The following is a 24,796-nucleotide window of genomic DNA, read 5'->3' on the forward strand; positions in this document are numbered from 1 at the left end:
TCTCTTATTGCATTTTACTTTGGTGGGTTCAGGTCTAAGTGTCATTTTTTTTTTATTTGTTAAGCGAACCCGAGTCCTGATACCCTTGCCCCCTAGGGCTTATGCAAAGGCGGTAGCTCCCGTGGGAATCGAACTTCGACTGCGGGCGCGACAGTTGAGAAAATCAAGCCTATTCTTTCAATTGATTAGCCTTCCAGGTCTAAGTTCTTTGGGACCTAGGCCTCCAAGCAGGTGATCTAGGTTCAAATTCCACAGGCGTCACCCCCCTTAAGCAAGCTGAAACACGACGACTCTCTGAGGCAAGGACAGTGACCGTAAGTATAATAGGCAGAGCCAGCAGGTCTAGGTCTCGGATCTTGGGATGATTTCTCAAAAAAAGGTTTGGGTTCCATAGAATTATAATTGGGTCCGAATAGTTAATATTCGATTAGTTGGATTTGATATTGGCTACATCTCACCCGAACCCGGACTATTTACATCTCTATCTATGAGTGACATGAGATGGATAGTTATGACACGCTCGCGTCACTCAGTGCAAATATTATTTTATTAATTCAGTTAATGAATTTAATAAATTCGGATATTCATTAAATTCTAATATTTGTTGTTGGATTCAGTAGCAAAAAATCAAAACCATATCTGCATTAGATTATAATCAGATATTGTTTTGGCTTATCAAATGCAACTAAACAAAATCAAATTCAATTGAATTGGATATCAGATGAAATAGGATTCATTGTCATTACTTCTAGCAACTGAATTTTCAAAATTTTTGAACTTGCATGTTGAACTCGAGTCACTAGTCGTGTCGTGCCCGTATCTGTCAGACCTAGCACGAACCTCCCAGCCCAGGGTGTGGCAGACGCCGATTCGTCCCACAAACTCTCTCTCTCTCTCTCTCTCTCTCTCTCTCTCTCTCTCTCTCTCTCTATATATATATATATATATATATATATATATATATATATGTCTCTCTTTCTCTTGCGTGTCAACGGGTCAGATTTGGATGAAAAAAGATAAAACTGAATTGGATTGGACCTATAATGGGATTAGGATTCGGATTCAGAGTTGGATAAAAAAATAAAACTGAATCCAGATTCGACTAGTCTAAAACCCATTATTTACACTTAATCGGACTCAGGTTTTAATCAGATTTGGTTTTGGATTTTAATGCAAAATTAATACCGAATCTGAATCCGATTCTAATGGGATCCGGATTTGGCTGCCGAATCCGACTAATCGAATTCGGATTCGGGTTACATCCGTCTACTCTCTCGCTATATAGCTATAATGACAAAAATACCCTTATCACCTTCCTCAAATAGTCCACTTTCTTCTGTCTCTCTAACCTCGCTGCAAATCGTCGTCGCCCTCGTTCTCTCGCTCGCTAGCGGAGAAGAGAGAGTGAAGAGGGATTGGTAAGGGGATCTTGGTAGTGAGCGTTAATCGATGGATCCAGACTCGGTGGCGAAGGCATTCGTGGAGCACTACTACAGCACCTTCGACGCCAACAGGGTGGGCCTCGCCAATCTCTACCAGGAGGGCTCGATGCTGACCTTCGAGGGCCAGAAGATACAGGGCGCGCAGGCCATCGCCGCCAAGCTCACTTCCCTCCCCTTCCAGCAGTGCCAGCACAGCATCACCACCGTCGACTGCCAGCCCTCCGGTCCCGCTGGCGGCATGCTCGTCTTCGTCTCCGGTAACCTCCAACTCGCCGGAGAACAGCACCCTCTTAAGTTCAGCCAGGTCATCTACTCCCCCTCTCCTCCTCCTCTCTGTCTCTCTGCTTCTGTCTGTCGACTCCGCGGTGTCATCGCCGAAACCGGTTTTAGTTTGATTTTTTTGGTTTTGTTGATCCGTTGTTTTTTCTTTTCCTGGTGGATGGTGATTTGGGGATTAAGGTTCGGTTTGGTTGATTATTTGGTGGATTGGTTTTATAATGTTTTTATATTTGCTTGAGATCATGAACTTGATTTTGGGGTTTTGGGGCTTGGGGAGTTTTCTTTTTTTGGTTGATTTGATTGGTTTTGATGGATGGTATTTTCGAGCTTATGGATTTCTCGGTTGGTTTTTAGGGTTTTTGTGTGATTTTGTGGTTGATTTGGTTGGGTTTGGTTTGATTTTGGTGGTTGGTAGTTTGGGGGATTTTGAGATCGTTCTTTGATTCTAAGATATGGAGCTTATATTTCATTTTTTTGTGGGTTGTTGATTATTCTTGTTATTAGGTGTTGATAGTTGACGATCTAGGGTTTAGGGGGTTTTGTAGATTTGATGAGGTGAGGAATTTTTTCTTCTTTTTTCTTTTGTTCGGGATTTGTACTGTGATTTGGTGTTGATGGATGACTTTCTGGGTTTTTTTGTCTGATCAGGTTTTGGGGTTGTTGACTTATTGATGGTGGTGATGATTTATAATGTATGTTTGGTTGATTATTAACACTTTTTTTGCTTCTTGTCATTTAATCTTATTCATGTTTCTTGAAGTTTTTGCTTAATGGGTATGAATTTAAGGGCCTTGCAAGTTAGTACAATTTATGCAGCAAAAATGAATTGGTTAGGAGGGATTGTTTCATTGATGGTGGTGACGATTCAATTACAATGTATGTTTTCTTTCTATTGGTTTTCTAAGAGGTGTTGGAAGCATTTATAGTAGTGACATTTATGATTGTCCTTATATATACCTGCTAGGAATTTTGTTTGAAGGATAGGTTAGATTCAGTTTTAGTGGAATGTAAAATGCCTGAGTCATGCCTTAATCGATTTGCTTCTGTTACTTGCTGATTTCAACCTTCAAGAGGAGGACTGCCATGCTCATGTCCAGTCTCTAGATATTCAACGATGTTAGTAGATAAATGGATCATTCTAGTTCTCCTATATTGATTGTCGTAGTGGAGGAGTCTGTACTCCTAGTCTATCAACTAGGGATTGGTTGATGCGATTCTGTTATTGAAGCCCTTAACTCTGACGATTGGTCGAGTTCTGGTGGTTGTTCATGGAGATGAACTGTTTCTAGCATCCTTAGGTGATTCAGGATGATTTTGTACATACAAGTACGAGGATTTTTCTTTTTAAGAGATAGTCAATGCCTGTTTTGAAGGGTTACGGTTTCCATCATAATGAGTGAAAGGTCCTTCTGCCTTCCTTCCTCCTTTAGTCAGGCGAACATTTTATTGTAACTCCTTCACACATTGTGTACAAGAGTATGTCCTACAGCTGTTTGCTCAAGTTATGTCATTGGCACATGGAGGAGACAAATTAGTTCCAACTTCTTGCTCAAGCGTCTTGGGTCTAGCCGATACATCATTCATCCTGAGTTGATATTCAGGATGACTCATTCCATCCACTTCCCGTGGTGAGATAAGTTAGCATGAAAGGCTTATAGATTCTTCTATGGATCTTACCCATAATACAACAGTGTACTGTGTGTGGATGTGACATGATGCATGGGTGGAACAAGGTTATAAGTTTGCCTCCATCAACTCCTCTAGATTGCTTTCTATATGAATGGTTACTTAGACTATAAGGACAAATTGAATGATGCTTTGAAGGTGATCTTTTAGGGTATGGATCATTAATGTTGGATCTGTTTTCTTATGCTTATGAGACTATGATTTTTTACTGCTGTATCCTTCAAATTTGGATCTATCTGCACCTACATCCTTGCCGACTGATAAACCAAATGGTATTTCTCCAAGATCCATTTACTTCTGGCTGGATTTGAACTCTGACCTTCATTTTCTCCAATATCTGGTGGCCTGATGGACTAGGAATTTGTCATCTATGAAAAGTGTATTGGTTACTTTTGGTGTAGCAGGATTTGCCTAAAAGATATTTTTGTTTGTGTTGGTTGATGTGATTTTGGCTTGCTCTTCCTTCTTTTGGTGCCTGAATCTTTCATCGGATAGGTTCAAGTTTAATTTCCTTATCTTGTGGATGCTTTCTTTCAAATTATAACTTAATAGGGAGTAATTGTGATTTTTGAATTATTACTGTTAATTGAAGCTAAATTCTTCACGATTTTGGTGATATATATGAACAAAAAAGGCCACATTTATGATACTTATTTTAGGCCTATTGATGGGCCTTTTTGGCTTTTGGTAACATTGAGGGACGTCTCTTCTTAATGTCTTGTCAATTCATTTCCCCCTTTAAATGCATAAAGCATTTGGATTTTAAAATTGTTTGTAGTGTTTATTCTTTATCTTGTGTTAAAAAAGATAATCAGGGAGAGGGGGATGGTCTTGAGATGCATGGCCTTTTTTGTGTTGCCATTGATGTTTCAAGTTGTAAGTGGATGATCATTTCTTAGAAATGACTTACCACCATGTGTTGTACTCACTATTTTCCTTGTGGGTTGAAGAACGAAAAAATAAATATCAGAGAATTTAGTTTCTCAGCATTAAAAAAAAACATGTTAATTTTGTTGCGTTATTTCAATTTTTCTAGAGAAGTTCTTGAGGAATTCATTTCTAAACGAAAATTTAGTTGTCCCTGTTCATTTGTATTTTTTATTCCTTTCTTGCTTTTAAAAAAGCTTTTGAGATTTTTTTCTAGAAAATCCATCTTTGTCTCCAAGATTTTCATGACAAAATATCTTATGAATATAAAACTCATTGATTCGTCACTTGGCTCTTCCTTAAGTGACTCGGTGATTTGGCCGGGTCAACTCGGTGATTTGGCCGGGTCAACTCGGTGATTCGGCCGGGTCAACTCTATGACTCGGCCAGGTCATGTTAACTTTATATTTTATACAAATTATATAAATATATGTATATATTATGTATATTTTACAATATTTTATCAATATATTATTATATAATATGCAACAACTACGCCTTCATCCCAAAACAATTGGGGTCGGCGATATGAACCAAAAAAGAAAATCATTTTGGGCCTTCCACATGAATCCTTCTCTTCCAATCATTTCTATCCAATGCCATGTCCTCGGTGAGTTTCAAAGCATTCATATCCTTTCCTATCATCTCCATCCATGTCTTCCTAGGCCTACCCCGACCTCTTTTAGCTAATATATTTTCCCATTTCTCCATCCTTCTAATTGGAGCATCATTAGGCCTTTGCCCAATATGTCCAAACCACCGTAAACGATTCTCTCTCATCTTATTTTCAATGGGTGCAACGGCTACCTTCTTACGTATCTCCTCGTTCCGAATCTTATCTTTTATTGTATTTTCACACATCCATCTAAGCATACGCATCTCAGCTACACTCATTTTTTGAATATGATGTCTCTTGGCAGCCCAACATTCCGTACCATATAGTAAAGCGGGCCTAATAGTCGTCCTATAAAACTTTCTCTTCAACCGCAATGGCATTCTATGATCGCACAACACTCGAGTTGTACTTTTTCATTTCATCCACCCAACCTTTATCCTATGATTTACATCTCCATCAATTTCTCCATCAATTTGAATGATAGATCCCAAATATTTGAAACAATCATCCACCGGTATTTCTTGCTCACCAAGCTTCACTACACTCCCATCACTACTTCGTTGCTTACTAAACCGACATTCCATATATTTTGTCTTATTCTTACTCAGCTTAAAACCTCTTGCTTCCAATGTCTGTCTCCATAATTCTAACTTAGCATTAACCCCAGCTCTAGACTCATCAATCAAAATAATATCATCAGCAAACAACATACACCACGACACATTTTCTGAATTGATCTCGTAAGCTCATCCATCACTATAGCAAATAGGAAAGGGCTTAAAGCAAATCCTTGATGTAACCCAACCGTTATAGGAAAATTGGTTGTCACCCCTCCACAAGTGTGGACATTGGTTACTACTCCTTCATACATATCTTTAATTATACTAATGTACTTGAGAGAAACACATTTCTTCATCATTGTCCACCAGAGAACGTCCCTAGGTACTCTATTGTATGCCTTCTCCAAATCAATAAAAACCATATGCAAATCTTTGTTCCTCTCTCTATTTCTCTCAATAAGTTGTTTAAGAAGATGTATAGCTTTCATAGTTGATCTTTCAGGCATAAAACCAAATTGATTCTTCGATATCATGACAACCTTCCTCAACCTAGACTCAATCACCCTCTCCCAAAGTTTCATAGTATGACTCATGAGTTCTATACCACGATAGTTTGTGCAATCTTGTATATCACCCTTATTCTTATATAGAGGCACCAAAGTACTCTTCCTCCACTCATTAGGCATCTTATTTGTCCGCCAAATCTTGTTAAAAAGATTTGTCAATCATTCTAAACCTTTCTCTCCCAAGCATTTTCAAGCCTCGATAGGTATACCATCTGGGCCAACTACCCTTCTTGATTTCATTTTCTTCAAAGCCTCTGCAATTTCTTTCTTTTGAATCTTGCGCATGAAGTCACGATTCATCTCATGAAAGGGAATGGAGAAGTCTCCAAGATCCTGAGCATGACTTTCATTAAATAGCTTATCAAAATAATATTTCCATCTCTCCTTAATCTTCTCATCTTTGACTAAAACCCTTTGCGTTTTATCTTTGATACATCTAACCATACCAAGATCCCTCGATTTCCTATCTCTCATCTTTGCAAGCCTATAAATATCCTTCTCGGCCTCTTTGGTATCCAACTTGTCATAAACCCCCTTATATACCTTATCCCTCGTGTTTCGAACTACTTTTTTAGCTTCCTTCTTTGCTATCATATACTTCTCCAAATTCTCATTATCACGACTCTTACTTAGATTTCTATAACACTCTCTTTTAACCTTAATAGCTAATTTGACATCCTCGTTCCACCACGATGTATCCATACCTAGCAGTACACCGCCTTTAGACTCTCCCAATACCTCCTTAGCCACCCTTCTCATGCCACCCGCTATCTTATTCCACATTGATTCTGAATCCTCCTCGAGACACCAATCAGCTTCCTTAACTACCTGCTCTACAAACATTTCTTGTTTAGCTCCTTTCAGTGCCCACCACTTAATTCCAGGATCTATCTTATGTCTATCCCTTTTGCGGCATTGTCTAATTCTAAGATCTAAAATTAAGACTTTATGTTATGTAGCTACACTTTCTTCTGGTATAACCTTACAATCGATGCAACAACCCCTATCTCTCTTTCTAAGTAGGAAAGAATATATCTGATTCGTATTAACCCCACTTTTAAATGTTACTAGACGAGACTCACTCTTCCTAAACCAAGTGTTTGCTAAGATCATATCATAGGACAAACCAAAATCTAAAATCCTTTCTCCCCACTTTTAAATGTTATGTATTTATTTATTATATAATATGCATTATATGATATTTTTTTATAATATATTTAATGTATAATTTTATTAATATATGTATAACCATATTTTTATATATAATATACATAATATAGTTATTATATTTCATATAATGTAATTATATATAAAATATGTTATATTTGTATATATATGCATGACTCGCCCATGACCCGGCCTACTCGTTCATGACTTAGCGTGGTCAACTCGGTGACTCGGTCGAGTTTTGTACAAGACAAGTTTGTACTCGTTTTTGCAGTGACTGGGCGGTCCGGGCCGAGTCAAATGAGTCACTGGATTGACCCGGCGAGTTTTTAAACTATGCTCTAGTTTGTAGTTCTATAACAACATAATCTATGGAGCTTTGTCTCTGGGTAACACGTGCACATAGACAAATAAATAAATACATAAATATTAAGAACATGTATATGTGCTATGTGTATTGTGTCTATGAGATTGTGAATTTTCATGTCCTTGTCTAGACATGGATGTAGTGATTTCACCATATATGCTTGCTTCTGGCAAGTTCAGAAATACAGACGTGGTTTCATGCATTAATTGTCACTGGCAAGGGCATTTATTAAATTTACAAAGAGAACACATTAAAAGATGTGACTCTTTGTGGTGACTAGCGCTGGTAAACAAGCGGAGTGAGCTGACCCTGAAGTGTTCAAGCTTGGCTCATTCTTGCGATGAGCCAAGCTAGTTCGAGCTCATAACGAGCCCAAGCTAAATAAGCTGAGCTCAAGCTGGCTTGTTTTCCAAAAAAATGGATTGTTTCAGAGCTGGAACCCATAAGATTTTAATTCTAGACCTATTGACTGCAAACCAAATACTTCAATCATTTGTTCTACACTATATTATAGAATGTAAAATTTACCTAAAGTATATTTGTTATTATTTAATGAGCTTAGATGAGCCTAGCTGAGCAGAGCACATACTCTTGATGTTTGACTTGTTTTGAGCTTATTTTAAGAGTTTGAACGAGATGAGCGGGACATGAGCCAAGCCACAAGTGGCTGTACTTGTTTCCCAGCCCTGACAATTAATTGATGTGTGGAACTATCGTATGCCTTTGAATTGTTTAGATGCAAAGAGCACAGTGAACTTGTTAATATCCACCCGAAATGGCACATGCTCGATTCAATTTTTTGCTTTTGGTTTCGTAACTTTAATTAGATTAACAAGGGGGAGCACTATTAGGAAGTTACATGTGCGTCTCTTCTATTACTTTTCCCAAACTAGTCATGTGGGGATAAAAAACTTGCGTTTGCAAATGATCATGTTTAATTATTTTGTGCCACAACTATGTGTTTTTAAAATGATCTTGTCCTTTATTTCACATTTATGATTTTTCTTCTTGAGCTCGCACTATGGGCATTGGCTTTGTGCCCAGCAAAGAGCCCCATCACAACCGTCTTGTCTTCTTTCCTTGTTGCAGAACAACCATAGTATTGCCCGCCTTCTAGTGTCAGGCCTCGAGGTTTATGACTTTTCAGTCTGAATAGCAAGTAGGAGCAGCATGAGCATGGCATGTGTATTTACGCAGGCTTTGCCCCTACGGTGGACGTACCCAACTCCAACTGAGAAGGGTCTACTTTCTATATGTATAAACCATTCGCCATTCAGTTGGTTATTGTTTCAAATAACTCAGATTTAGCTCTCGCCCCTGTTTCCGAATCATGTCATTCCTTTGCTTGTGCTGCTTCCCTTCTTCTGGCTGGAAAAGCCTTTCGTTATTTTATTATCTTCCAATCCCTTCCTGCCCTTCCTAACCTTGCCCAATCCAACAGCCCGATCCTAGCCCATTCACCTTGCTCCAAGATGGAAGTTGGAACTAGGAGTCCTCTTTTCTTGATGAAAAGGAGCTTGGCATGTATGTGTACGAGAGGTAGAAAACAACCTGTGGCGGGATTTACCAGGTAGAATTCAACGGGACCCTAGCACGTCCTGTGGTCCTGAACAAACGTTAAATTCGACATTAGTTATGCATGTTTCTATTTTGAACTTTTATTTAATGCTTATTAATCATAATGGCTCAGACACAAATAATTTGCAGATTTAAGATGACATGCCATTTTGTTGTTTTATATTGTGAATTTTTAATACCCCACGGCTGACTTTCAATTGTAGTTTTGCAAATTCTTTGTTAGGTTCAATATAAATGTGAAAAAAGGGAGGGAGATAAAGAAACAATCCTTTGTTCCTTTTTTCCTATCTCTACACTTTCTTCCCCTCTTTTCCTGCTTAGATTGCCTTGACTTTGCTCTGTTGTTTCTGCTGCTGCTTATGCATGTGAAAAACAGGTAGGGTGACGCAAGAAAAGATGATGTGATTTTGCTTTCAGTTTTTTGTTGCAATAACTTATGTTACATCACATCTTCATAATATTATTAGTTAATGATGGCTGTTGTATTTTAATGCGAAAATATATTCTATATTGCAAATTGCAATGGGTCAGTTACCTATTCTCAAGTGGCTAACAGTTCATATATTTTAAGAAGTTCAGTTTGTCTTGTTAATCTGAAATGGTCCATTCTCTTATTGTTCTATATCAGCTTTTTAACTCTTGCTTGCTTTCATTCCAGATGTTCCATTTGATTCCAACTCCACAAGGGAGCTTTTATGTCTTAAATGACATATTTCGGCTGAATTATGCTTAAAAATGTAGCACATTATTGGGTTTGAGTGGTGAATTGTTTTGAGGGGTTTGCTTTGTACTGCTAAAGGGCTATCCTTGATGTTGTGGTGCCCAAATTTGGGATTTGGGCTGTTTATTTTATGGAGTTGGATTTTGTATGTCCTGTTTTTTCAGTCTGCTTGGAGTGTGGAAATGAGATGATACTGTTGGCTTGAGTTATCTGCCAAGGATCCGTGAATTTTCTTTTCACCAAGACAATTCAATGATAAAGAAAAATGGTAGTTCTGCTGTAGTGGTCAATTGTTATGATGATTATGGAAACCCAAGCTAGTTGTACGGATTGAAAGCTAAAACTTGTTTGCCATCTAACCTTGTGCTGTCGCCCTGGTTGTGATCTCTCTCTCTCTCTCTCTCTCTCTCTCTCTCTCTCTCCCTTTTTTGCCTTCTGCTGGATTGACAAGAGAAGCCAAATTTTGGACACTCAATTATGAAAAAACATAGTCTAGTCCAAAGATTACCTTCAATGGTGGTAACTCAAGAAGAATATCATTTTAGCTTGGAATGGGATGTCAAAACTTTTGCACAAGGTACTTGATACATGCATTATTTTGGTCCTTAGGATGGAGTTGTGTTTGTTTCTAAACGTAAGGATTGATATTGATGCCTCTTCATTTTTAAATGAAGTTGGTCATTTTTGTCAGTGGTACACTTAGGTTTCACTGTCTTCCGTTAGATAGCAATGAAAAAAAATCTGTTTGTTTTTCGTCTGGCTTCTCTTTGAAGGGGAGGATGCACGGTGTATATCATGTTGATAATGGTGATGCTTGGCACCTTGGTCATGCTTGTTGATCCAGACTGCCTGGCCTAGTGGTGGTTATGCTGACTGTGTTGAGCTCCATCCATCTTGGAGATTGGCCATGTCGCCGCCTGCGTTTAATTGACATGGTAGAGGTTTGGACTGGATGCGTTTAACGGACATGGTTGAGGGTAGGACTTCGCAGTGAGCTAGGCTGAGCATGGCCACCCCTTTGTCAGTACGAATCTCTGACCGCAAAGTGTGGAGCGAACTAAACCCCTTTTCTGGCATATTCTGAAGGTGTAACCCTGGCAACAAAAGAAAGGGCCCGATACTTCCGTTAGAGGAGTGAATGTTGGTTCACCAAACCCTGACCAATTTCTCGGGCTTGAGCCAGGTTTCTGATTCCCACTTGGTCCAGATGGGCTACAGCCCAGCTGAAAAATGACCTGGAAGGCCTGCCGAAGGTCGAGCAGCACACATGCCACTGTGGCTCAGCTCGTCCAAATGAACTATTTTGACAGGGTTGCAGCATGCATGCTTAGCGGGCTCATCGATCCTAGTGGATGTCCACCACCAAATGGCTTACTAAAATGTTTTTATAGCTTGGTTAAAATAAAGAGGAAAACCCAACGTGAAGAAAGGGGTTCTAGAACTGTGAGTGCAAAACTAAGGGCAGGTTTGGAAGTGGGAAATGATAAGAAAAATGTGAGAAAAAAAAGAAAGGTACAGTTTCCCAATTGTTTCAAATGAAAGACAATTTGTTAAAAAAATTCAAGTTTTTCATGTGAATATTTTCGCCATCTCATTATGGAGAAATTTTTTAATATGACAAGCTGCTCTCCCCCCCTCCTCTCTCTCTCTCTCAGTTTGATTTTCATAATAAAAAAATTTTTATATCTAAATTTTTCTTATGAGATTTTTCTCACTTCCAAACATGGCTTTGAAAAAGAAAGCCTTGTCAAGCAGGTCTCACCACCCCACCCACATGAGAGGTTGAAAAAGTTCCAGCCATCCACATGGGTGCCCATACCACACATTTTGCTGACTCCTGCCACATTTATAGTGTCGATGGTGGACCCACAAACAGTCGTATACTGCTGCTTCCTCTTTCTAGTATTATATAAATTTGATCCAAGTAGGTTGTTCCCTTTTCTGTTTGGATTTTGGGAGACTCCACATGCAGCTTTCAGATGTCAGGAAAAATATGTAACTACTTGGGTTTTTAGCATTCTTATTGGCTGTATAAAAACTCACGAATACCACGACATTCAGGACTTTTGATGGCATACACGTCCATAAAAGGATGATAATAGTACTACAGCGTTTTGATTTCTTCAAGAGTTTGATTATCTATTTCCTTAGTTTACTCATATTTCTAAGGAACAGAGCAGTAGGGTCACTCTGGTAGTAGAACCCCAAGTTCAGAGAGAGAGAGAGAGTCCTGGTACTGAGGGAACGTGATTGACTTGGTTGCTGATGTAATTGGACATATGAGAGTTGAATTTGTTGCATTATTAACCAATAATTCTAGCATGACCTGGAGTCTGTCAGTGAGTTAATCTGATGGTTTGTTTGATTCTGCAACGTTATAAGTCGCACTGGGTCTGACTTGAATCTTGCAACTTGACTGATCTCCAATTCAGAGCCCTGGTTCTTCATGCTACACATTCTTGTGGATAAAATGGAAACTATTGGAGAAAAATGGAAACCATATCTTATTCAACTATTGGAGAAAAACAAGATAGAACATGCCATTCACATGAGAAAAACAACATAGTGACCTTGGTTGCATTCACATCACAGGCAGGCAATCAGCTGTAACAAACTTGCAGCAGCATCATTCCTTGCTGCTGTTTGTAATTAAGGATAGGACGTCTCCAAGGGGAAGGTCAGGAATTTTTGCTAGCGGGAGAGGAGGCAGTTCAACAATAGGGTTCTTCTCAGAAGTCTTACTTTGGTCAGCTTCAACAACAGCTCCCTTAAATGCTCCTGAGATTAAGCTTCCTAATGTCCGAAATGGGTGGCTTATCTTCTGCTTCATAAGTAGTAAAATAGAAACTTCTGATAGCTGCCACACTGTAGTCACCACAATCATGGCAGAAAGCAACGAATGTGTGATTTGGTTTTGCCTTTTCAAGCTTCTAAGCTCTCTTAGTATCTCCTCGGTTGCCACAGCAGGCTTCTCAATGCTCTGTGTCTCGTCTTCGATACATACTTCACTTGCTTCAGCAGACTCGGAAAGGTTGGTGTTCGTCACGGATACCGGTGAATGCTGCTGGGTTCCAGCCTTAAGCAACTCCAGCTGCAAATCATGGGGGATATTGGAATAGAAGAATATGGAAAGGGATAATGTTAGTCTATGACTAACAGTTTTTTATCCTTCTCCCTTCCGAACAAACAGGAGAATTGAACATAAGATTACAAAATTCAGATTTAGAATTAAACCATTTCAACAACAGAGGCCCACTATTATGGAAGTAATTTTCTTAGAAGTACGCGAAAGTTCTGTCAAACAGAACAATGTCCAAAAGGAAATCCGCTTTGCTAATTCCAACTTTATATTCACACCAGCACATTTGATACAACAGTATACGATTTCAAATTTGCAGAACATTCACGAACAAGACAAATTATAAAAATTGAACTTTTAGTGATATCTTCCTTTCCAAAATTTAAATTCACAGTTGAGATTCGAAATTTCAGGCCCACGAATATAAGTATATTAAACCTGGGCATCCCTATGTTGTTGATCAGATACGGCCTTGTTTGAACCAAATTCAAAAGTTAGCCACTGCCTCTATATAACAAAGTAAAAGCAAAAAAGTAGGCAGCCCTGAAACAGGAAGAGAAAAAAAAACAAATTGCTCTCTCTCTCTCTCTCTCTCTCTCTCTCTCTCTCTCCTACAAGCTTATAGTGTGGACAGATCGGTTTTCAATGTTGCAGGCTGTTTATGCTTAATCTCAATCTGCAGATTCTTTTATTATTGCTTCTTTACTAAAAAGTATGCTGTCATCGGACTATTTCAACGAGAAAACCTGATTCTTTTGTAAAATTCACATGCTATGTGATCTATTCTTTCAAAACATGTAGAAACAAATTTCTTTTTTCTCACTAGAAAAAACTATAAAGATCATATTTGTATGGTCTGGTGTACAAAAAACATGCAATAAAACACTGAAAATAAGGAACTCATCAGAAGCCGTAAAATCGACGACCACCCACTTAAATTCAACGCGGAAAAGACCAAAAAACGATTCAGACGGAAAGAAAAACAACTCAATTGAAAAATTCATCGCTACCCATCAAAAGAAATGGGAAGAAAATCCATCCTCTTTCTATTTCGTTTTTTCTCATGAAAGGGGAAGAGTGATGGAAGAACGAGTACCTGGGATAGCAAACGGGAGAGCAAGACCCTGTCGTCTTCGTCGGTGATGACGTGGCGCTCAGAGACGACACCATCCTCCCGATTCTCCTCGATGAGCCGTTGGATGGCCATCTGGATCATCTTCATGCTCTTCTCCTCCCCTTCCATTTCTTCCACAACTCTATGCAGAATTTCTCTTCCGTCCCACACATATACATCCAAATATGATCATTTGACAGGAAGGTAGTTGTTTTCGTTATGGCGTTTATAATAACGGGTTATTAACCCGTTATTTTGGAGAAGAAGAAGTCTGTAACTTCCCCCAACCCGGGCTGTTCAATGTCGGTTAATAGCTAATGGATCCGAACCCAATCCCACGTTCAAACTGTATCCTAACCCGAACCATTTTCATGAGGTCAGTTAGAAAATTATTTTTAAGGTAAATTATATATAGGCGACTAGCCTACGAAGAATTCGCATTTAACCACCACAAATATTAAAGAGAAAAAAAAACCTATACAAAAAACTAATGAGCTAGTAGCAAGGGCTGCAAATGGATCAGATATCCAATTGAATCCGACACATTATTTCCAGATTTTGGTCTTTACAATTGATCCAAATGTTGGTTCAGATGGGATTAGGTTTTGCGATCGGTTTCCAGTTGGATTTGGATCAGTATTTTAAGTTGAATTTAATCCAGGTCCGGACAAAATTTGACATGGCGAAATTTTTTATGTAAAAAGCTTAATTTTTATTATTTTCACCTGATCCAGTACTACCACATATATTTCAGATCTGGATTCAGCCCTGTCGTATCAGATCTTATTTGGATCTGGATTCGTTTATGATCTATATTGTACACTCATATTTGGATTTGAATCTAACAATATCCAGCTTGTAATGGATCCGTTTGCAGTAGTAGAGTAGATTTCTACTCATGTCAGCATTATTTGCATGCGCGTGTGAGAGAGAGAGAGAGAGTCATTCACAGAAACACAAGCTTAATTGCTCATTTGGTCCTAATGACATATTTACAAGGAAATCAAGCTTACAACAGTAACGTGTAATGGACTATGTACAAATCTTCTGATTCTGAAAAAATCAGTCGATGTGCAATCTACGTTCAACTTTTTGCAGGGATCCAAGCTCGCCATCTTAACAACAAGAATCCAGACAACCCAACTAATATCAGAACTGATTCAAGTCATCAGCCTCCATGGAATCATCATCACCATGTGAACCCTCTGCATGTCTTTCAGCCTGCCAAAAGGCCAAGAGAAGAAAATTTTATTGGATGCTGTTGAGACTAGTCACAGAATGATTTTCTTTTTTGGTTCATATCGCCGACCCCAATTGTTTTGGGATGAAGGCGTAGTTGTTGTTGTTGTTGAGACTAGTCACAAAGTCCAGACAAGTAAAGAACATATTACAAAAGCATTTACAACAAAAAAGATCTTTGATACTCTCAAATGCTACTGCTATAGCAGTAAATTCAAGTGTTAAATTGAGCTTACCATGGCTTGCCTATAGCTTTCGAGCATGCGTCGATACTGTTGGCGAGCATTGGGACAATCAATTAGCAAAAGCACTCTAGAGACAGCTTCATTGAGAGCCAAATCCACTTTCTGTTTCCGGAACAACTTGAGTATGTCATCATCTTCATCCTCATCGTTAGACTCTTGCTCTGTTCTGAAACCTCGGAAACCAATGCCTTTCCGACGCCAGCGTAATATAACCTTTTCGAGTACTCCAGCAGTCCACAAGAATTCCTTGTATTTCTTACGGGCCTGGTGCCCTCGCACATGAGCCTGACAAGAAGGGAAAAAGGAAATGTGAAACTGAGGACGATATGCAAGTGCAGACAATATACATCAAAAATGAAAAATGCTAATTGCAACATCTTGAAATGAGATCTCATACTTCAACTCCTAGATAATGAAACTTTTGCCTTTAACCATAAAATGCCACATGGATTAAACGGTTTTATCAAGGTACGAAGACAACTTGACTGAGATATGCTCCGGTGCATTAAGGTGATCCATAAACATCAAAGAGCCGTGCTGCATGCATCACGTAAGGTAAGGGTGAAATCCTACCTGGATTTTCACTACATTTCTTCGAAGCTTTAGGAAGTCTTTCTGCCCTTTCCAACTCAGGTATTTCCTTTGAATACAGGTAGCTGCAATATCTAACTTGTGATCACGAACATTATGTGAAGCCCTGTGATGTTTTGATGCGGCCATTATCTCATTAATGTTGTTTTGAGTCAAACCACACTCGTCGCAACTGTTTGCATATTTCTGTTGCCGGTTTCTGAAGGAATAAGCACGGAAAGCAGACTGAATCCGGGCTGCTGCCTGAACTGCATTTCTTATAGCTTCCAAAGAATCCTTCAGTGAAAGCTGCTCTTCTGTATCACCCAAATGAAGTTGCACATTTCTCCTCTCTGATATGCTTTCCACAGTTTTTTCTGCCTCAAAGGCAGCAGATCCTTCAGAGATTTCAGTTTTATCCAATGTCAACGATGAGAGGTGACTTGTAAGTGCCACCTCTGAAAGACATGCTGCAAGTCCCTTGTGCCCATTGGCAGAAGCAATGGCTGCAGCAGTTCTACCAGCTGGCTCTTGTGAAGTGGGATCTGTCACAGCTCCAGCAAATGCACCAGCAGCTAAAAGAGCAGCAACCATTCCTTCCCTGTAACATATGATTAACATGGTATTTTGTTATATTACACAAACATTTCCATCTTTTTGTCCGGTTAATAGCTAAAAGCTTCAAGTGAAGCAGTTTAACTGTTTAAAATATCTCAACTAGTTCTGATGGCAGATAACATTGTCTCCAAATGAATACTGACAAGCATGCAAAGCAAATACATAAATCAAAGAGACCTACAACATTTTTAAGCATCAAGGTAAGGTGAAATTATGATTATCATGGCACAGGAATACACACTAGAAGGGTACAAGGAGCATGTTTTGAACTTAACGAAGAATCCATATGATTTGACAATTACCTCCCAAATCTTGCAGCCCAATGAAGCGCAGTCCATCCATTGTTGTCTCGGAAATTGACAAGGACACCTGAATTAAGTACTGGACTCAAGGCCCACTCGTATCCTAAGCTAGCAATCATATGTATTATACCTTGCTCATGCTTGGTCAGGGAGCAAGTTGAAGTTCCATCTATATGGCATTTCTCTGAAAGCCACTGGTCCAGTCTCACCTTCAAAAGTTCTTGCAATAACCAATCCTTGGTATTGGAAGAATACTCTGTATCATCTAAAATTGAATCTATAATTCCATCCCATCGATTATCACCCTTTTTTAACAGTTCTGAGGATGTGCCTTTTGAGTCCAGATCATTTTCTGTTGAAGCATGGACATTTCCATGCAGAAGCATTTGTGCAAATTTAACAAGCAACAGCAATTCTTCCATTGAGCTAGCTGAATCAGATTTTGGTGGACTGTAGACCACAGAGTAGCTGTCAGGCTTAAAACGGTACTCAAATTTTTTTATTTCACTGCAGGGTTCTCTGTTACCGGAAGTGATATAAAAGGAGACTTTTCCAGTCACATGTGGAGGAGCCTGGCAACGAAGGACACCTTTCTGTATAATTTCTAATGGAACTTCAACATCGCCAAACATGCAACACCATGCACACTCTGATGTGTCACAAAGAAAATCCCCAATTACTATAACCTGCATAGAACATGGAAATCACATTAATATCATGGCAGCGCTGCCAGTCTCTGAACATCACTAGAAGAAACATAAAAATTCATGAGCAATTATTGGCATACAGAATGCAGAAAATAAGGGAGCATCTAAAGCTACTGATTGATCAAATAAATAAATTCTGTGAATATATCATTTGAGAAATAAATCATGGACATGAACAAAGTTTGCATTGCTAATTTTCACCAACAATGATGAAATAATGCTATTATACAACCAGAAAGTGATTAACCATTTTGTAAATGTATGTACAAGCAGATTGATGGTTAATCCAAACAGCCCCTCAAGTTTTTTACGGAAAATAACAAGAGCAGTTAAATTTACATATAAAGCAATTTATAACAAAAATAATATCCTATGGCACCAACAACTATGATTAGAGACCTTCACAATAAGCACCTTCCAGAAAGAGGAAAATACCTTTGAACCTTCTGTAGAGTATGCCCATTCTGGTGATATTTCTTGAATAGTAAATCTTTGTACTTGTGCAATAGTCAAGCCTGAATTAGCTTCAGGAAGTTGCCCTAGATGATTTTCTTGATCAAACAAGGTTGCATGATATTCAGGAGAATATGTGCTAGAAGAAACGTTTATATCCTTAGTCTCAGTCCATTCTAGGCTAGTTTCCCTTCCAAAAATCCCAACATGACACTCATCTTCATGAATACTAGATCTTACTGAATTTGGCAAACCTAAAGGTCTTTCAACATCTTGAAGCAAGACAGTTGAAGTTGGTGATACAAGGTTGTCACTCCCAACTAGGAAGCAACCTGCAGCTGGAAGTTGTTGACTCAAATTATCTGCAGAAAGACTTGAACCATTTTCTCCCCTGTTGCCTCTAGCATCTTCCCAGCTCCAAGCCAAATTCATAGGCTGTTTATCAGGATGCACAGAAAGTTCCTCATTTTCAGAAAACTGTGCCCAATCCTGTGGCCAAATTTTCATAAATCATTAAACAGTAATTGGGGTAACAAGTATAATGTTACAAAATTAATGTCCTGCATTTTAGTCCTAAAAAGTAATATCATTAGGAAATTTTAGTCCTAAAAATACACAGCATAGGAAAAAGGCTGCATCAGGGAAAATAAATGCTAACATATATGCAGGAAGCAGAAACTGTAAATATTTCAACCACCATATTTTGGGTTAGATAGCTATATAGGAACCAAGGGTTCTAAATTAATCAAGTGGATCAGACAAAAATAATTCTTTTAGGGCATTACAGATATGAAATCCAAAAACAATTTCTAAAAGTGTAGCTATTATAAATGATTCCCTGAAGAGAAGCCATCAATTCAGTCCTTGGTGGAAAGAAGGTAATCTATGGTAAAATAAAGAAGAAAACTGATGCACATTATTCTTACTCTTTCATGGGAAATTCCAGTACTAGAATGATCTAATGTAGGTTCTCCACCAAGCTTGCTTGTCCCATTTGTTGACAATCCACAAAAATACTGCTCACCTATTCTAATTGGACTTTTCTCTTCAGAACCAGCTGAACTTGAGCATAACTCCAACATTTCTTTCCAAGATGGAGACCCTTTTCTTTCAACTGGAGACTTTACACTCCATGGCTGCCCATGCTGTTTTCCCTGATTGACTAAAAAGAATGTGAAATACAAAAGTCAATTTCTGGCACTTCATCTAATAATGTTTTAAATTTTAATCCAAATGTTCACAAGAAAAATATGGAGTATTTCATTAGACAAGGAAAGTAACCAATGCCAGGTGATACAGTTCAGAGTAAAAAATTACCTAAGTTTGACTGATAAAAGAACCAAGAGAGTATAAAGAGGGCAACTAATTTTAATGCGTGGAATGGTCAATAACAATTAGCATTAAAAAAGAAGCTGCTTTCTTTTAATGCAGAAAATCAGCTTTTTAATGATCTGTCATGGTAGAGAAGAAAAATGGCACATGGACCGAGCTTCGGATCAATGTCCCTAGAAGCAAGGAGTATGTCCACGTGCAGAGCAACAAGAAAGATGAGTAGTTTCTAGTCGATTAGGAAAAAGACAGGTTCCTCAGCGCCGTATGTCTATACCATGAGTATCCATATACTAACTAATGGGTTTTCTTCACTAACTTTCGAAAAAATACTGATTTCATAGAAAAGACCGTACCATAGGAAGAGTAAGAAACCAAGGGAAAAAAAACTCTTTCTTCCTCACATTCAGGAGGGCCATTAGATAGGAATCTGGAGATGAAGAGAGAAGGAAGCTGTGTAAACAAACGGAGAGTAGGCATTACACATTCTCCAAGACTACTTAAGGTTTTGAGGGATTTTTCGCCACAGAGAGATGTATCGAACACAAATAGAGAGGAGAACCGCCCGCTTCTATCTATGTCATTATCTGGTGCATACACCTCTGCTCCAATATTTCTAAGAATAATGAAAACTAATAGCCAGGTTGAATCATGCCATCACACACCAACTGATGCAAACTGCAAACGATTCCACTATTTGTGGACAGCCATATAATTTTGTTAGAATTTTTTTAAGATAAATACCAAGTCATTATATTCAACACATAGAGAGGATGATACACAACAGAAATTGGACAAAGTGATATTGAGATTAGTAGAGTCCCACTAAAATCAACCATTTTCCAACCCAAATCTCACTCCAAATGATAAGTCATTGTAGAAAAAGTTGACTGACTCATATATGCATTTCTTGATAAATAGAAGAGAGAAAAAGAGTGAATCTCAGCATAGGAAGATGCACAAACGATAAAAGTTGCATCTAAATATCCATCTAGGATATTAGAGAGGAAAAGACATGAAGGAAACTCATCTGAATATCTTTTTACTCTCAACACAATACAGTATTATGATCTTCCTTGTTTTCTAAAATGCCTCATAGCCTAGTGGTTTACAGGTTCTTGAAATCACCCATCACCATTCATGCTTTGGATAGAATGTTGGCTGGTTCTGAACCTTCACAAGGCAGTAAAATGCCACCAACTCTAGCCACTCTACACAACTTGAGGTTATATTTGTTAAAATGTAAATTTGTAAACATATATATATATATATAATAATAATATTATTATTATATATATATATAATATTTTTTCTTTTCTTTTTCTGTATTTTTATTTTTCTGTTTTTTTTTTGTCATCTAGTTCAATTTGAACTAGAATGACATAACTAGTCAAGTCTTAGTTAAGACTTGACTAGCAATAGAGTTGTTGGACTCCAGTCCAACAACTCTATTTAGAGCCGTTGGAATGAGTCCAACGACTCTATTGAGTCTCTCATACTCTCCCTCTCTCATACTGTGTATATATAGGGGTTCAGCCCCTCTTGTATTACATTGTAAAATGCTTCTTAAGCATTGCATTCTCTTTGTTCAATAAAAGAATATTTTTTTCCTTTTGTTCCCTTTATACCCTTCTTAAGGGTTATGCTTAAATGTCTTGTTAAGACATCATTTCAAATCTCAGCTCGTGTTTGGAGAAGAAGTGTTTTATGACTTCGTTGGGAAAGATTCTACATCTTGCTGCCTCGGTTTCCGTGCCCGCTTGCAAAAGTGTTCGCCACTTGAAGAAGAAGTGTTTTATCACTTCGTTGGGAAAGATTCCACGTCTTGTTGTATTGTTACTCTTTCTTTTTCTTACTTCTCTTCTTGTTTCTCTTCTATCCCTATTTTTTCTCTGTCCTTGTAATCGATGGATGACAATGATAAAGTCACCATCATGCCTATGAAATTGAGCGATACAAACTATATAACATGGGCTTCAATCATGAAGCACCATATATGGGGAAAAGGCCTATGGGGGATTGTGGATGTAAGCTATCACTTACTAAAAAGGAGGGAGATAAAGAGGTTCCTTTATCGGAAGAAGAGAAAATCAAGACTCTAGCCTCTTACGAGAAAAAATGGAAAGAGTGGAGAATATCTCATGCGAAGATAATGTCATGGCTTATTAATAGCGTTGACATTAAAAAATGCTCAAGTCTTGCCAAGTTTGATCATGCCGATAAGGCATGGGTATACCTTAAGAATATGTATTCCCTTAAAGATATTGCACGCGTGTGCAATCTCCAAGAAAAGGTTTGAATGATGACCCAAGGAGACAAAACTATTCGTGAATATTATAATGGTTTGTCCAAACTTTAGGAAGAACTTTCCCTCTTAGAACCTAAGTGGCATTGTGCCGAAGACATCGATCTTCGTCAGAAACAACTTGATGCTGAACATTTTTACCAGTTTATAACTTATTTGAGGACGGAATTTGAAACCACTAAATCGGCCCTCCTTCACCGGGAAAAAAATCCTTCTATTGTTGAAACTATTGAAGAATTAACAATGGAAGAAAATCGTCTCCGGAAAGGTTCTTCTAAAACTGAAGATGATTCTGTTCTAGCTATGTCTAGACCAGGGAATCATGTTCGATCTTATAGACCTCCTCACTTCAATCGTCAAAATGGTGACTATGACAAGAAGAAAGTTATTTGTCATCATTGTCATGAATCGGGACACTACAGGCCACAATGTCCCAAACTTAAGGAGTTGAGAGAGAAAAGAGTTGCAATTGCTGGATCGGAGCCCAAAGATCAAGATGCACCAGTTTTCATGGCCCAACTAATGGAGATTCTTCAGCCTCTCATCAAAAGTGATTCTTCTTCATCTGAAGCTTCAACCGGCGCAGCAACCTCATCTTTTTCCGATCAAGGTAAAATTTCTTGGCTCCTTTAATCTGGTGTATCTTTTCATATGACTCCAAATAATCAAAGTCTATCCGAATGTGTTAAAAACAAAACAAGTGTGTCAAAGGTCTTTACAGCTGATGGGACTTCTCTTGAAATAGAAGGAATAAGAAATTTTGAAAAAAATCTATAAAACAAAGAAATTTTCTATTTCAGAAATTAGATATGTTCCCAAATTGAATTTAAATCTTTTATCTGTATCTCAAATTTATTTCTTTTTCTTCTCATGGTTGTTGGATACAGGATCGCCAGTCAGGCAAGTTGATTGGGGAAGGCCATAGAGAATGAAGACTCTATTACATGAATTTTTTGGAAATGCCGAAGAATGCTTTTTGCTATAATATTCAAAAAAATGAATTGGGATTGTGGCATAAGAGACTTGGTCATCCACATATAGCTAAAATCCAACTTTTTCCAAATCAAGGAAAATTTTGTAACTCTGAATCATTTGACTGTAAAGATTGTATTCTTGGCAAAATAAAATGATTAGCATTTCAGAACAGAACATTTTTTTCTTCAAGACCACTTGAATTAGTACACTCGGATGTTTGGGGTCCTGCACCAGTAATTTCTAAAGGAGGATTTGCTTACTATGTTATTTTTGTTGATGATTTCTCTCACATACATGGATTTACTTTCTTAAACATAAGTCTGAAGTATTTTCATACTTTCAAACATTTCATAAAATGGTTAAAAACAAGTTTCAAAATGATATTACCATTTTTCGCACAGATTCAGGGGGAGAGTTTTTATCCACAGATTTTAAAAATTATCTTAGGTCACATGGCATCACATATCAAAGATCTTGTCCTTATACACCTCAATAAAATGGGCTGGCAGAACGTAAACATCGCCATATTATGGAAACCACTAGGACTTTATTAATAGCAAATCAAGTCTCGAAAGACTTTTGGGCAGAAGCTGCCTTAACTGCTACCTATCTGATTAATAGAATGCCATCCTCTTCTTTACAAAATATCACTTTCATTAAAAAACTTATGAACGTTTCTCCAGACTACTCTAGAATGAGAATATTTGGGTGCAAATGTTTCATATTTACCGACAAAAATGATAAACTTTCCCCTCGTGTGATTCCCTGTGCTTTTCTAGGATATGCTGAAAATCAGAAAAGTTATAGGTGTTTTGACCTCAAAAATAATAGATTATATGTGTCTAGAAATGTTTCATTTCTTGAAAAAGAGAGCTTCTTTGATTTTGAAAAACCAAAGGATGACACTGAGTACTCCTTTTTATTAGATCTGACATCAAAATCTGATGAATATGATCTTGATTATAACTTTGATAAGGATCAAGGAATTATTGATCTTGATCATAATGTTGACAATGAAGAAGTTCATAGAGACACTAGTATCCAATATTCCAGGCGACAAGGGTCTAATCCTCCATGTGCACTTGAAAAATATTCTGACAATCCAACTAGACGGTCATCCAGAGTCTCGAGGCCTCCAGGAAAGTTTGTGTCATACAAGTCCTCTCCTATATATAGGGCAGTCATTGCATTAATTCACTCATATGAAGAACCATCTACATATCTCCAAGCAAAAAATGATGTCAAATGGATAGAAGCCATGAAAGCTGAATTAGATGCACTAAAAAAGGCTTCTACATGGATTATTCAAGATCTTCCTCCAGGTAAGAAAACTATAGGATGTCGATGGGTTTATAAAATTAAAACCAAGAGTGATGGCACTCTTGAAAGATATAAAGCTCGATTAGTAGCCAAAGGTTATGCCCAAGAATATGGCATTGATTATGAAGAAACCTTTGCTCCTGTGGCTCGTATGACAACTGTCAGAACCTTAATTGCCTTAGCCTCTATCAAGAAATGGTCCATTTTTCAAATGGATGTCAAAAATGCTTTCTTAAATGGAAAGCTACTTGAAGAAGTATACATGGAACTCCCTTCTGGTCTAAGTATTCCTAAGGGTAAAGCCCTCCGCTTAGAAAAAGCTCTTTATGGACTTAAACAAGCACCAAAAGTTTGGTATGATAGGTTTAGTCGTGTTATAATTGATATTGGTTTTCAGTTCTGTTTAACTGACACTGCTTTGTTTGTTAAGAATTCTGATGTAGGAAACATTGGGTTTCTTCTTTATGTGAATGATATGATCATCACTGGAAGCGATAAACAGGGAGTTAAAAGGATCAAAACACTTCTTAATCTCATTTTGAAATGACTGATTTAGGCTTATTGAGATATTTTTTAGGCATTGAAATTGCTTATTCTCTTAAAGGATATTTATTATCTCAGACTAAATTTG

General features: G+C 37.9%; 3 protein-coding genes across 4 annotated transcripts in view; 1 reads left to right on the forward strand and 2 right to left on the reverse strand.

Annotated features, from left to right (window-relative positions):
- Positions 1-1,346: 1,346 nt before the first annotated feature.
- LOC149840486 (nuclear transport factor 2B-like) lies at positions 1,347-10,191 on the forward strand. The gene is made up of 2 exons (XM_090004451.1): positions 1,347-1,746; positions 9,847-10,191. The coding sequence occupies exons 1-2, from the start codon at positions 1,450-1,452 to the stop codon at positions 9,919-9,921; spliced, it is 372 nt and encodes a 123-aa protein (XP_089860577.1). The 5' UTR covers positions 1,347-1,449; the 3' UTR covers positions 9,922-10,191.
- A 2,199-nt stretch (positions 10,192-12,390) lies between these two features.
- Positions 12,391-14,232, reverse strand: LOC149840487 (uncharacterized). Its single transcript, XM_090003177.1, has 2 exons — positions 14,085-14,232; positions 12,391-13,000 (listed from the first exon to the last, which is right to left on the reverse strand). The coding sequence occupies exons 1-2, from the start codon at positions 14,229-14,231 to the stop codon at positions 12,536-12,538; spliced, it is 612 nt and encodes a 203-aa protein (XP_089859303.1). The 5' UTR covers position 14,232; the 3' UTR covers positions 12,391-12,535.
- Positions 14,233-15,052: 820 nt separating this feature from the next.
- The window catches only part of LOC149840488 (calmodulin-binding transcription activator 4-like), a 69,920-nt gene continuing 60,176 nt past the window's right edge, over positions 15,053-24,796 (reverse strand). Inside the window, exons 7-12 of one of the 2 annotated variants that reach the window (XM_090003178.1) lie at positions 19,163-19,398; positions 18,219-18,725; positions 17,077-17,762; positions 16,160-16,757; positions 15,578-15,871; positions 15,053-15,323 (exon numbers count right to left, since the gene is read on the reverse strand). In XM_090003178.1, the coding sequence (XP_089859304.1) occupies positions 15,252-15,323; positions 15,578-15,871; positions 16,160-16,757; positions 17,077-17,762; positions 18,219-18,725; positions 19,163-19,398 (2,393 nt within the window). In that variant the 3' untranslated portion in view covers positions 15,053-15,251. Of the gene's footprint in view, positions 15,324-15,562; positions 15,872-16,159; positions 16,758-17,076; positions 17,763-18,218; positions 18,726-19,162; positions 19,399-24,796 lie in introns of those variants that run through there. The other variant, XM_090003179.1, reaches the window with a different exon arrangement.

Source organism: Nuphar pumila, chromosome 4 (genome assembly GCF_984573655.1).
Source record: "Nuphar pumila chromosome 4, dmNupPumi1.hap1.1, whole genome shotgun sequence".
Classification (NCBI taxonomy): domain Eukaryota; kingdom Viridiplantae; phylum Streptophyta; class Magnoliopsida; order Nymphaeales; family Nymphaeaceae; genus Nuphar; species Nuphar pumila.

Excerpts from the sequence above, each read along its gene's own strand:
- LOC149840486 (XM_090004451.1), top strand. The coding sequence starts at position 1,450 with ATGGATCCAGACTCGGTGGCGAAGGCATTCGTGGAGCACTACTACAGC. Across the intron at positions 1,747-9,846 it reads ACCCTCTTAAGTTCAGCCAG|ATGTTCCATTTGATTCCAAC; the intron begins GTCATCTACTCC and ends CTTTCATTCCAG.
- LOC149840487 (XM_090003177.1), bottom strand. The coding sequence starts at position 14,231 with ATGGAAGGGGAGGAGAAGAGCATGAAGATGATCCAGATGGCCATCCAA. Across the intron at positions 13,001-14,084 it reads TCTCCCGTTTGCTATCCCAG|CTGGAGTTGCTTAAGGCTGG; the intron begins GTACTCGTTCTT and ends CATGATTTGCAG.